This window comes from Sus scrofa, chromosome 4 (genome assembly GCF_054392235.1).
Source record: "Sus scrofa isolate SSC_HxYL_T2T_F1_AM1 chromosome 4, Sscrofa_HxYL_maternal_Yorkshire_Landrace_v2.0, whole genome shotgun sequence".
NCBI lineage: Eukaryota > Metazoa > Chordata > Mammalia > Artiodactyla > Suidae > Sus > Sus scrofa.
The window spans coordinates 94567946-94580550 of record NC_139386.1 but is presented as its reverse complement, the minus strand read 5'-3'; the positions used below and the strand labels follow the sequence as shown (position 1 = coordinate 94580550).

Genomic DNA, 12605 nt, shown 5'->3' with positions numbered 1-12605 from the left:
AGCCGAAGAATGAACTTCGCAAATAACACAGGCAGCAGGCAAGCAAAGTCTTTATTACAGGAAAGCAAATAGCTCCCAGGACTGCTGGGAGTGGGGAGAAGAGCCCCCCCAACTCTCTATTTTCTTTTCTTTTTTTTTTTTTTTTTTTTGTCTTTTTTGCCATTTCTTGGGCCGCTCCCGTGGCATATGGAGGTTCCCAGGCTAGGGGTCTAACCGGAGCTGCAGCTGCCAGCCTACGCCAGAGCCACAGCAACGCAGCAACCTACACCACAGCTCATGGCAACGCCGGATCGTTAACCCACTGAGCAAGGGCAGGGACCGAATCCGCAACCTCATGGTTCCTAGTCGGATTCGTTAACAACTGCGCCACAATGGGAACTCCTCTCTATTTTCTTTTAGGGGTTTGTGTTCCTTGAAGATGGGGGGGTACCAATGTGGGGTCCATAAAAATATGGTTTTTTCCCGTTGACCTTGCCCAACTACCTATATCAGTCCTTGTCCAATGGGGTCTTAGGGGTGGAAATGTCCCATAAATGTCTCATAGTTTCTTTGTCCTTTTCTTCCCTAAACTGAGTCACAGGGGATTAGGGATTAATGTCCATCTGGGTGTAAGTACACTCCCTGTAGTAAACAAGGCCTGTGGGGATCTTACTCCCTGGAGCCTTAAGCCACAAATATTAATCAATAGCCATATCAAAGATTGCATCACAGCCCATGCTCCTACACCGACTACCTGAGTTATTATTCTGCCACAAAGTACAAAAATCTTGTGTGCAATGTGAATTGAAATGTTTACTTTTTTCCTTTTTGTATATCTTTTATTGTGATAAAATAACTGAAATTAGCAGTTCCCATTATTGGCTCAGTGGGTTAAGAACCCAACTAGTATCCATGAAGATGCACATTTGATCCCTTGCTTCACTCAGTGGGATAGGGATCCAGTACTGCCGCAAGCTGGGGTATAGACCCCTAGCCTGAGAACTTCCATATGCCACAAGTGTAGCCCCAAGCAAACAACAAGAACAACCCCAAAACCCAAATTACATATTGTGGTTATGTAACCTAAAATTTATTTTTTTAACTGTCAATTCCATGGTATTAAATACATTTACAATGCTGTGCAAGCACCAGCATTATATATTTCCAAAACATTTAATTACCTTTGACATTGTGATTTATAAGAAATATATATTTGGGAGTTCCTGTTCTGGGGCAGTGAAAAAGAATCCGACTAGCATCTATGAGAATGTGGATTTGGTCCCTGGAATTGCTCAGTGAGTTAAGGATCCAGAGTTGCTGTGAGCTGTGGTGTAGTTCGCAGATTCGGCCTGGATCCCGTGCTGCTGTGGCTGTGGCATAGGTTGGCAGCTACAGCTCCAATTCAACCCCTCACTTGGGAATTTCCATATGCTGTGGGTGCGGCCTTAAAAAAAAAAAAAAAAGAAATATGTATTTTGGTTACTCAGATTTCTTATATATATTTGGCTTTTGTCTGCAGCTCCTGGCTCAAGGCTCTTGAAACCCTTGGAAAATTTCCTGAGGCATCAGAGCAACGCAAATATCTTTTGTTTTACTGTTTGGTCCCTTGTCCTGAGTTTCTGAAATCTCTACAGAGCCGTAAAGGTGAAGTGGGTGTCTTTTATTCCTAACAAACACCTTTCCAATACACATGCGTTTATGTTAATGAGGTGATATTTGGACTGCATCTAAGGGTGGCTGTTGGCTGCTAGGGGAACTAGCCAATTAGCGGGTTGGAATTTTCAGTCCCAGCTCCTGACCTCCAAGGAGGCTTCAGGTTGAATCAGTCGCCAGTGGCCAAAGATTTCATCCATTATACCGACGGAATGAAGCCTCTGTAAAAAACCCAAAAGGACAGGTTCAGAGAGCTTCTGTGTTGGTGAGTATGTGGAGATTTGGGAATAATGGTTCCCTCCTTGCCCTTTATCCATACCTACCCATGCATCTCTTCTATCTGGATGTTTCTAAGTTGTGTACTTCCTTTTTTTTTTTTTTTGTCTTTTTGCCTTTTCTAGGGCCACTTCCCGCGGCATATGGAGGTTCCCAGGCTAGGGGTCGAATCAGAGCTCTAGCCGCTGGCCTATGCCAGAGCCACAGCAACGAGGGATCTGAGCCGCGTCTGTAACCTACATCACAGCTCACAGCAACGCCAGATCCTTAACCCACGGAGCAAGACCAGGGATCGAACCCTCAACCTCATGGTTCCTAGTCGGATTTGTTAACCACTGAGCCACGATGGGAACTCCTAAAGCCATTGAATGGTACACTTTATTTATTTATTGTCTTTTTGTCTTTTTAAGGCCGCATCCGTGGCATATGGAGGTTCCCAGGCTAAGGGTCTGATCTGAGCCGTAGCTGCCGGCCTACACCACAAATCATGGCAACACCAGATCCTTAACCCACTGAGCGAGGCTAGGGATCGAACCCTCAACCTCATGGTTCCTAATCAGATTCGCTTCCGCTGTGGCACCACGGGAACTCCAGTTGTATACTTTCATAATAAACCGGTATTATAGTAAGTAAAATGTTTCTCTGAGTTCTGTGAGCCACTTTAGCAAGTTAATTGAACCTGAGGAAGACTTTGTTGGAACCTCTCATGTGACTGGGTGGTCAAAAGCCCAGGTGACAAACTACACTTGTGAAGGGCATCTGAACTGATGGTTAAGTGGACTGGGGACTGAACCTATAACTGAGCAGGACCTTATGGGGCCTTCCCAGGACAGACCCCCACCCCCCACCCCTGCAATGTACTCTGCCTGCCTCTGTTTTGCAGAGAAGCTTTAGTTTCCCAGGCCTCCCTGGAGTCCCGAAAGCCTAGCTCAAGAATTAATGTGTGAAATGATGTAAACAAGTAGTAACAAAACATAACAGTTGGGTCAGGAGAACTGGTAACAATTCAAACAGTAAATGAGCCACATAGTCACAGAATCTTGAGTTACTCCCTGAAGGACATAGATACAGGGTCTGATGCACATTCCTGAGTTGTTTTACAGATACTAAAACCCCCACCAAAGAGAAGAAGTTAACAACTTGATGACCATGAACACATAGCCCCCAGGCTGGCTGGAGCCTGAGGCTTGATGATGTTAACCCCTGTGACACCGCCCTCTCACCTCACCATCAACCAATCAGAGAATTGTGCATGAGCTGATCACGCACCCTGCGACTCCCCTCCTTCACTTTGCCTTTAGAAATGCTTCCCTGGAGTTCCCGTCTTGGCGTCTTGGCGCAGTGGTTAACGAATCCCACTAGGAACAATAAGGTTGCAGGTTCGATCCCTGGCCTTGCTCAGTGGGTTAAGGATCTGGCATTGCTGTGAGCTGTGGTGTAGGTGGCAGACGTGGCTCAGATCCCACGTTGCTGTGGCTCTGCCTCAGGCTGGTGGCTACAGCTCCAATTGGACCTGGGAACCTCCATGTGCCTCGGGAGCGGCCCAAGAAATGGCAAAAAGACAAAAAAAAAAAAAAAAAAAAAAAAAAAGGAAATGCTTCCCTGAGAGCCCTGGAGGAAGTTCAGCTTTTCTGAGCATCAGCCGCCTGCTCTCCTTGTTTGGCAGCTACAATAAACCCTACACTTTCCTTCACCACAGCTCACGTGTCGGTAGATTGGCACTACTGTGCATGAGTGAATGGACTCAGGTTTGGTTTGGCAACAACTCCTAACTCCTTAACTTGTGGAAATTGATGCTGTCTCCACATAGAGAGTGTCTGAATTGAGTTGTAATATAGGCTACTCATGGGTGTTGGAGTTCCTTACTGATGTGAAATGCACTCCTGCCCCCAACACTGGAATTGAGTGGAGAACTTTAGTTACTTCTAACTGAATCTCTGTAACCATTAATCAGTGTGACCCCCTGTTTTACCCTGTCCCTCAGCCCCTAGTAACCGCCAATCTACTAACCTCTAATCTACTTTCTATGAATTTCTTTTTCCTGGATACCTCATATAAGTAGACTCATACAATGTTTGCACTTTTGTGTCTGGCTTATTTCACATAGCATGATGTCTTCAAGATTTATCCATGTTGTAGTATGTATCAGAATTTCATTCTGCTTTTTAATGGCTGAATAACATTCCATTGTTTGTATACACTACCTCTTCTTCATTCATTCATCTGCTTATGGACATTTTTCATATGGATATCTCTGCTTTTTGAAAGTTCACTTTATGTCATTTCACTTTTACGAAAGATCTGCATTATTACCTGTTTTTGTTAACTGAAAGTAGTTCAAAGAGGATTTTCGCATTTATGAGTACAGGCAAAAAGCGAAAGCTTTTTGTTTTTGTTTTGTTTACAACTTTTGTTTTTCGGGAGCTTCTACAGAAGCAACACCTACCCTAAGCAGTGAGAATGACACTGCCAAGCTTCTTCCCCTAGAACTACACTTGGTATCTCAATATCAAGGCACTGCAGTTTTGAATTGTTTCTGTGAACATCTATGCTCTATCTTGATTCATTTTGTGCATCTGTTAGCAAGATGTATTCTAAGGAATTGCTTCTTTGCTTTATGCCTTCTCCGCTTATAAAAGCTTTCATAGGAACGCTCTACTTTTTTAGGGACTGCACCTGAAGCATATGGAGGTTCCCAGGGTTTAATCGGAGCTGTAGCCACTGGCCTACACCACAGCCACAGCAATGTGGGATCTGAGCCGCATCTGCATCCTATACCACAGCTAGCTCACGGCAATGCTAGATCCTTAACCCACTGAGTGAAGCCAGGGATTGAACCCACAACCTCATGATTAATAGTTGGATTCATTTCTGCTGTGCCACAATGGGAACTCCAGAATTCTCTACTTTTGGATAGCAAGGGGAAACCTGTACTGTGAATAATGCTGCTGTGAACACTGGAATATATATATCTGCTTCAGTGCCTTTGGATATATCCCCAGGAATGGAATTACTGGATCATATAGTAACTCTATGTTTAGCTTTTTGAGAAACTGTCAAACTGTTTCCATAATGGCTGAAACATATTACATTCACATTAGCAATGCATAAGAGTTATGATTTTTCCACATCCTTGCCAATGTTTCTTGTTTATTTATTTTTTTAATAGCCATCCTAATGGATATTAAGTAGTATCTCATTGTGGTTTTGATCTGCATTTCTGCATTTCTTTAATGATTAGTAATGTTGAATATCTTTTCCTCTGCTTATTGCCCATTTGCAATTCTTCTTTGGAGAAATGTCTATACCTTTAAATTTTTGTTTTTATTATTGAGTTATAGGAGTTCTTTATATATTCTAGATATTAATCACTTATCAGATATATGATTTTCAAATATTTTCTCCCACTTGGGGGCTTTGTTACTTGAGAGTATCCTTTATTTTCCTTCCTTCCTCCTTTCTTTCTTTCTTTCTTTCTTTCTTTCTTTCTTTCTTTCTTTCTTTCTTTCTTTCTTTCTTTCTTTCTTTCTTTCTTTCTTCCTTCCTTCCTTCCTTCCTTCCTTCCTTCCTTCCTTCCTTTCTCTCTCTCTCTTTCTTTCTCGCCACCCCACAGCACATGGAGTTCTCAAGCCAGGGATCAGATCTGAGCCACAGTTGCAACCTACATTGTAGCTGCAGCAACTAGATCCTTTAATCCACTGTGCCGGGCTGGGGATCCAACCTGCTTCCTGGCAGAGATGGGAACTCCAAGAGTGTCTTTTAATGTTCAAAAGTTTTTAGTTTTGATGAAGGTGGTTTATCTGTTTGTTTGTTTTTTTTTTTGTTGTTGTTGCCTCTGCTTTCGGTGTCAGATTCAAGAAATCATTGTCAAATCCAGTGTTATGAAGATTTCCCCCTGTGTTTTCTTGTAGGAGTTTTGTAGTCTTAGCTTTTATATTTATCTTTTTGATACATGCTCAAAAGAAGAATAATGTTTGGTGATATGAAAGTTATATGAACTTCAATTTTTTTTTTCAGGGTCACACTGGCAGCATATGGAAGTTCCAAGGCTAGGGGTCAAATTGGAGCTGCAGCTGATGGCCTACACCACAGCCACAGAAATATGGGATCCAAGCCACATCTAAGACCTACACCACAGCTCACAGCAACACCAGATCCTTTAACCCACTAAGCAAGGCCAGGGATTGGACCTGTATCCTCATGGATCCTAGTTGAGTTCATTAGCCGATGAACCACAAAGGGAATTCCACATTTGAGTTAATTTTTGTACATTGTTTAAGGCAAGGTTCACCATTATTCTTTTGCATGTGGATATCTAGTGTTCCCAGCACCACTTGTTGAAAAGACTGTCCTCTCAAGTGTTTTTGGCATCCTTGTCAAAAATCATTTGACCATATATTTGAGGTATTATATCTGGGCTCTCTGATTTATTTCACTGATCTCTATGTCTATCTAATGCCCTGGCCACACTATTTTGATTATTGTAGTTTTGTAGTAAGTTTTGAAATCAGAAAGTATGAGTCCTCTAACTTTGTTTTTTCCCAAGATTGTTTTGACCACTCAGAGTTGAATTTATTTATTTATTTATTTATTTATTTGTTCTTTTTGCCATTTCTTGGGCCACTCCCGCAGCATATGGAGGTTCCCAGGCTAGGGGTCTAATCAGAGCTGTGGCTGCCAGCCTATGTCAGAGCCACAGCAATGCAGGATCTGAGCCGTGTCTGCCACCTACACCACAGCTCATGGCAACGCTGGATCATTAACCCACTGAGCAAGGGCAGGGATCGAACCCGCAACCTCATGGTTCCTAGTCGGATTCGTTAACCACTGTGCCACGACGGGCACTCCTGAATTTAATCAAATATTTTTTTTGGAGTTGGTCAAGATGATTCTTTTATCCCCTTAAGTGTGTTTAAACAAAACATTACAATAAGAGACTTCTTAAAGATAAATCATCCTTGCATTTTGGAGATAAATCTTACTTGGTTGCATTTTTCCTATTAATTCATTGCTTGGTTCAATTTACTAAATTTTAAATCAAGATTTTTTTTTTTAACGTTTAACTGGTCTATATCAGGAGTTAGCAATTTTTTTCTATAAAGGTCAAGGTAGTGAATGTTTTAGACTTTGTGGGACATACTCAACTTTGTGCAACTACTCAACTTTGTTTTTTTGTTTGTTTTTTGTTTTTGTTTTTTTGTCTTTTTGCTATTTCTTTGGGCTGTTCCCATGGCATATGGAGGTTCCCAGGCTAGGGGTCTAATCAGAGCTGTAGCCCCTGGCCTACGCCAGAGCCACAGCAATGAGGGATCGGAGCTGTGTCTGCAACCTACACCACAGCTCACGGCAACGCCGGATCGTTAACCCACTGAACAAGGGCAGGGACGGAACCCGCAACCTCATGGTTCCTAGTCAGATTCGTTAACCACTGCACCATGACGGGAACTCCTCAAGTTTGTTTTTATAGCATGAAAGCAGCCATAGTCAATATGTAAGTGGGAGTTCCCATCACGGCTCAGTGGAAATGAATCTGACTAGCATCCATGAGAATGCAGGTTCCATCCCTGGCCTCACTCAGTGGGTTAAGGATCTGGCATGGCTGTGAACTGTGGTATAGGTTGCAGATGTGGTTTGGATCTTGTGTTGCTGTGGCTATGGTGTAGGCCAGTAGCTCTAGCTCCAATTCACCCTCTAGCCTGGAAACCTCCTTATGCCACGGGTATGGCCCTAAAAAGACACACACACACACAAAAGCAAATGAATGAATGTTGGGAGAGGGCCGGTAAAATTTTATTTATTGACATTGAAATTTGAGGGTTTTCGCGATGTGGCTCAGTGGGTTATGAACCCAACTAGTATCCATGAGGACGCAAGTTCAATCCCTGGCCTTGCTCAGTGGGTTAAGGATCTGGCTTTGCTGTGATGAGCTGTGGTATAGGTGGAAGACATGGCTCAGATCCTGCATTGCTGTGATGTAGGCTGGCAGCTGCAGCTCCAATCTGACCCCTAGCCTGGGAACTTTCACATGCTGCAAGTGCAGCCCTAAAAAGCAAAGTATATATATATACATACACACACACATATATATACATATGTATAGAAGTTCATATAACTTTCACATCACCAAATATTATTTTTCTTTTGATTTTTTTCCAACCTTTTAGAACTGTAAGAACTATTCTTACCCAAGAGCTATGTAAAAAGACTTGGCAGGCAAGATTTGTCCACAGGATATGGTTTGCTGGTCTCTGGTCTATATTTTTTTTTTTAGAGGAATCATCCTCATCCAGTTTGGAGCGTTACATTAATAGAATTCAATGAATTTTGAAGTTTTCCACTATTTTCTATGCTTTGGAATAGTTAAAATTACATAAAAATTATCCTTTCATTTGAGATGGTATAACTAGCTCATAAGACCATCTAGGCTTGGTATCTTTTTCTACCTTTACCTAGAATTAGATAATTGAATATGTTTTCCGTTTTTTCCAGATAAATTCTTCTAGTTATAAATTTTCAACTTAGGAACTATTGTAGATACGAAGTTGTACATCAGAGCAATCCATTGGTTCTTCCTGCCACCAGAAAGCATTGTCATGTTTGTGTTTTGGAAAGATCACTCTGGCTGTGGTGTGGGGAACAGATTGGACACCAGGAATAGTGTGACTTCAGGAGGTAAAATGCTGTTGTCCAGGTAAGAGATGAGAATGGCTTAGACTTCTGGAGCTACTGATAGATGAAAGAAGAAAAGTTGGATAGATTGTAAAAACATTCGAGGATTTATAGGACTCAGCATATGGTTATACTCATGGCTATGAGTTACAGTGAATCGATGCAAAGCAAAATCAGTAAAAGAAGATGGTACATAGAGTGGTGTCTAGAAGGAACCAAGGTACAAGCTTCCAAGAGTCTTCTCCCAGTGACGTCACACAGGATGGGCTTAATTCCTCTAGTGACATGTGATGATAACACATGTGAGATGTTTTCTACTAGGGAAGCTTCCCTGAACCTAGGATTCTAGGGTTTTTAAATTAATACCCAGTAATGTAGGCACTGTCTGCCTAGCATGTATAAAATTTTAGAATTCCAGAAGGAAAGCCCGTGTTCGCATAAAATAAATTGTTGTACAAACAGTTTAACCTCAGTGAATCCCTCTTATCAGGGAATGGTAGAACTCTTCCAAAATCCAACTTCCCAGACACCAGCCAAGGGCCAAACTTGTAAGCACAGTTTTCAAAAGATAGAAGTCTTAGGCCTACATTGGTGATGCTAATTCTTTTCTGTTTTCTAACTCTATTATTCTACACAGGAAGTAAAGCCAATATTTTTCTACTGCATTTCTATCCAAAGACTGGAAATTTATTAAGGGAATATACTTAGGAGTAAATAGCTTTGTCATTGAGATAAGTGCCAAAGGATTGTCACACTCCAGGTAAGGTAAGGCAGTTAAAGGCTGTACCAATAATTGCATCTTCATTAATTAATAAAAATATTATACATTGACAACTTCTTCTGTAACTTGCAGGATCAGACACTGTGGATACAAATTGATGAGCAAAATCAGATGTTATCTGTGTCCTGATGGAGCTCACTGTCTAGTGGGGAAAGAGAGACATTATCAAATGATCACAAGAGAAATATTTAAACACAAAATTGAAAACTGATATGGTGGAAAGAGATGTATGAGATTTCACAGTAAGAGTGAAAATGAGCATGAGACATGGTCTGAGGAATAGGAAGACCTCCCTGCTGAAAGGGACATTTGAGCTGAGCCCTGAAGGATGAGTAGGCGTTAACTAAGTGAAGTTGTGTATTAGCGGTAGTGGATGTAAGGGGAGGGAGGCAAAGTATTTCAGGCAAAGGGAGAGTCTTAAGGGTAATGTGTAGATTAGCCAGAATCTCAGAGGGCACTGGAAAAAGATCATAAAAAATTAAAAAAAAAAACCAACTTCTTAAGTAGTTCCTGTATCTGTTTACAGAGTTGCTATACAAAGCCTCTGAAATTCTTCTGGTTAGTAGTTCAAGGTTGGCGCAACAAGTAAAGGAACTGGGAGCCAAAGCACATTTGCAGAGTTGCTCAGAGTAGAGGATCTGAGGTGGTTTTGATGAGCAGAGTGTAAAGGAAGTGGTTTCATATTTTATTTGCTATCTCACATACTGCCTCTTAGCAAGTCACTTCTTCAGTTTTACATAACATCCTGAGGCCCTGTACCAATAGTTCTAAGGGAACCACACCTTCAGTTTTTCACTGAAAAACTTAGTATTTTTATACCTTTCCTCCAAGTGGCACTGTGAGTGATCCAGACAATTTCTATTCTGCAATTCCTTAGAAACAGACCCTGAAAGTGGTTTCCAGGACTCCTTTTCTACTTTTTTTTTTGTCGTTCTATGGCTGCACCTGTAGCATATGGAAGCTCCCAGGCCAGGGATCGAATCTCAGCCATGGCTGCGACCTATGCCACAGCTGTGGCAAAGCCGGATCCTTAACCCACTGTGCCATGCTGGGGATTGAACCTGCACCTCTGCAGCAACCCCAAATGCTGCAGTTGGATTTCTAACTCACTGCACAAAGACAGAAACTCCTCCTTTTCTACTCTTGATGTCAGGGTCCCAATCTGAGTTCAGTTCAACAAATATTTATAAAGCTCTACTGGGCAGTGGGTTTTGTGATGAGTGCTGGGAGTGGAAAGATGAACAATTCAAAGCTCTTGTCCTGGAGGGAGATGGACCTCAAAAAAAACAAGATGATCAAGGCAGAACTCCCTGCTCTCCCTCTAGCCCTAAGCCTCTGTGCTGCTGCTTCGGTTTCTTGTTTCTGATATTGGTCCTCTCTGTCTCCAGCTTCATCCTCTCTCAGCATCATGGTCATCTCTCTCACAGCTGACTTCCTTTTCCCCATTCGCCACCTCACTACCCTCAATCCTACAGTGCCTTTGTGTCTCCTCAGGTTCTGAGTTTTCAGTAACACAGAGCCTTTGTCATATTGTTGCTAGAGCCTTTGAGGTTTCAGCTACTTATTTTATCTCTTCTTTTCTTGAAAAAACAGACACAAGAAGAACAGATGCATTACCAAATTTTTTTGTGTGTTTACTTACTCAAATGGAGCCTACAGCCTCACTTCATACAAGATGTGGACAACACTTTATTAATGGAAATTTACAAATGTATGAAATAACAGAAAGAATAAAATACCATTACAAGCATGGCAACTAGCTTCTGAAAGAGGATTAGCAGCATTCGCTACTAGTGAGCATAGTCCTCATCTTTGTATTAATTAATGAGCTCATCCAATTTTTTGAGGATGTTAGGTTCATTAGGTACTGTGGACACAGAGACGAGGAGAAAGTCTTCTAGCCAAAACAACTTATTGGCTAGTTGGGGAGACAGTTGAGAAAATACCACAGCTATATAATTATCATAGAATATGATAAAAGCTACTGTTATGCACTTCTGTACTGGATGTTGTAGGAGCACAAATAGGGAGCTACGTATTTAGCTTTGAGTGGGAGGTTTTGGAAGGCTATGCAAAGAGGGGATACTTGGTTTGATCCTTGAGATATGAAAGAGCCAGAGATGGAACAGAGAGAAAAGCATTTCAAGTGGAGGATAGATCATGGGCAAAGGCATGGGAGTGGGAAAGGATTTGATGAATTCACGGACTCACAGTATTTTTATGTGTCTGGAGCCTGGGGAAGAGGCAGGAGGAGGGGGGCTGGAAAATCTGATGGGTCAGATTACTAAGGAGTCTGGTTCCACAGGAAACAATTTTCAGTAGGAAAAAGAAGTGTTAAGTTCCATGTTTTAGAAAGACTGCTCTTTATGTGACAGCAGCCAAGGGAATAAATGATAAAGGAATGAACTGGGAGAGTGGGCGTGGAGAGGGAGTGTGTGTTTGAGAATTAGACAGATTGAGAGGATGTGGTTGAGAGGAGCCATGTAGAAGAGTTGGAATTGACAGGGCCTAATAACTGACTAGATGCAGCAGGGGGTTGAGGTGATGGGAAAAAAGAAAGAAGACTCAAGGATAAAAGAGTTCTCTGCTTTGGGTAACTGCTGATTGGTGAAGTGGTGAAGAATAGCAGTTCAGGATACAGCCCCTGGAGTTGGAAGGTTAGGAATTGATTCCTATTTTAAATATTTATTTGTATGAGTTATTTAGTCATTCTGTGACTCAGTTTCTTTTTCTATTTTTTATTTACTTATTAAAAAATTTTTTATTTTCTTTTTTAGGGCCGCACCCATAGCATATGGAGGTCCCCAGTCTAGGAGTTGAATCAGACCTGCAGCTGCCGTCCTACACCACAGCCAGGGCAACGCCAGATCTGAGCCACGTCTGTGACCTACACCGCACTTCATGGCAACACCGGATCCTTAACCCAATGAGCGGGGCCAGGCATTGAACCATCTCCTCATGGATACTAGTTGGGTTCATTACTGCTGAACCACAACAGGAACCCCATTATGGGCTTTTTAAAATGAATGAGTACATAGAAAATGTCAGGTAAAGGAATGGCACATAGGAAGCAGTCAATAAGGATTGGCTATTATGATTATGGTGGGTCCAGAAAAGAAAATCATGTACTTGGAGAATAGACTTGTGGTTGCCAAATGGGAGTGGGAGAGAGTGGGGTGGATGGGGTGCTTGGGGTTGATAGATGCAGGCTATTGCCTTTGGAATGGATTAGCAATGAGATCCTGCT

At 42.0% G+C, this 12605-nt stretch overlaps 1 protein-coding gene across 2 annotated transcripts in view; it reads right to left on the bottom strand.

The window, feature by feature from the left end:
- Nucleotides 1–34: 34 nt before the first annotated feature.
- The window catches only part of CD84 (CD84 molecule), a 48453-nt gene continuing 35882 nt past the window's right edge, over nt 35–12605 (bottom strand). Inside the window, exons 7-8 of one of the 2 annotated variants that reach the window (XR_014843986.1) lie at nt 1320–1853; nt 35–273 (exon numbers count right to left, since the gene is read on the bottom strand). Coding sequence is in view for 1 of the 2 variants with exons in the window: in XM_021089567.2 (XP_020945226.2) it covers nt 1761–1853 (93 nt within the window). In the remaining variant the exon portion in view is untranslated. Of the gene's footprint in view, nt 1854–12605 lie in introns of both variants that reach the window. The other variant, XM_021089567.2, reaches the window with a different exon arrangement.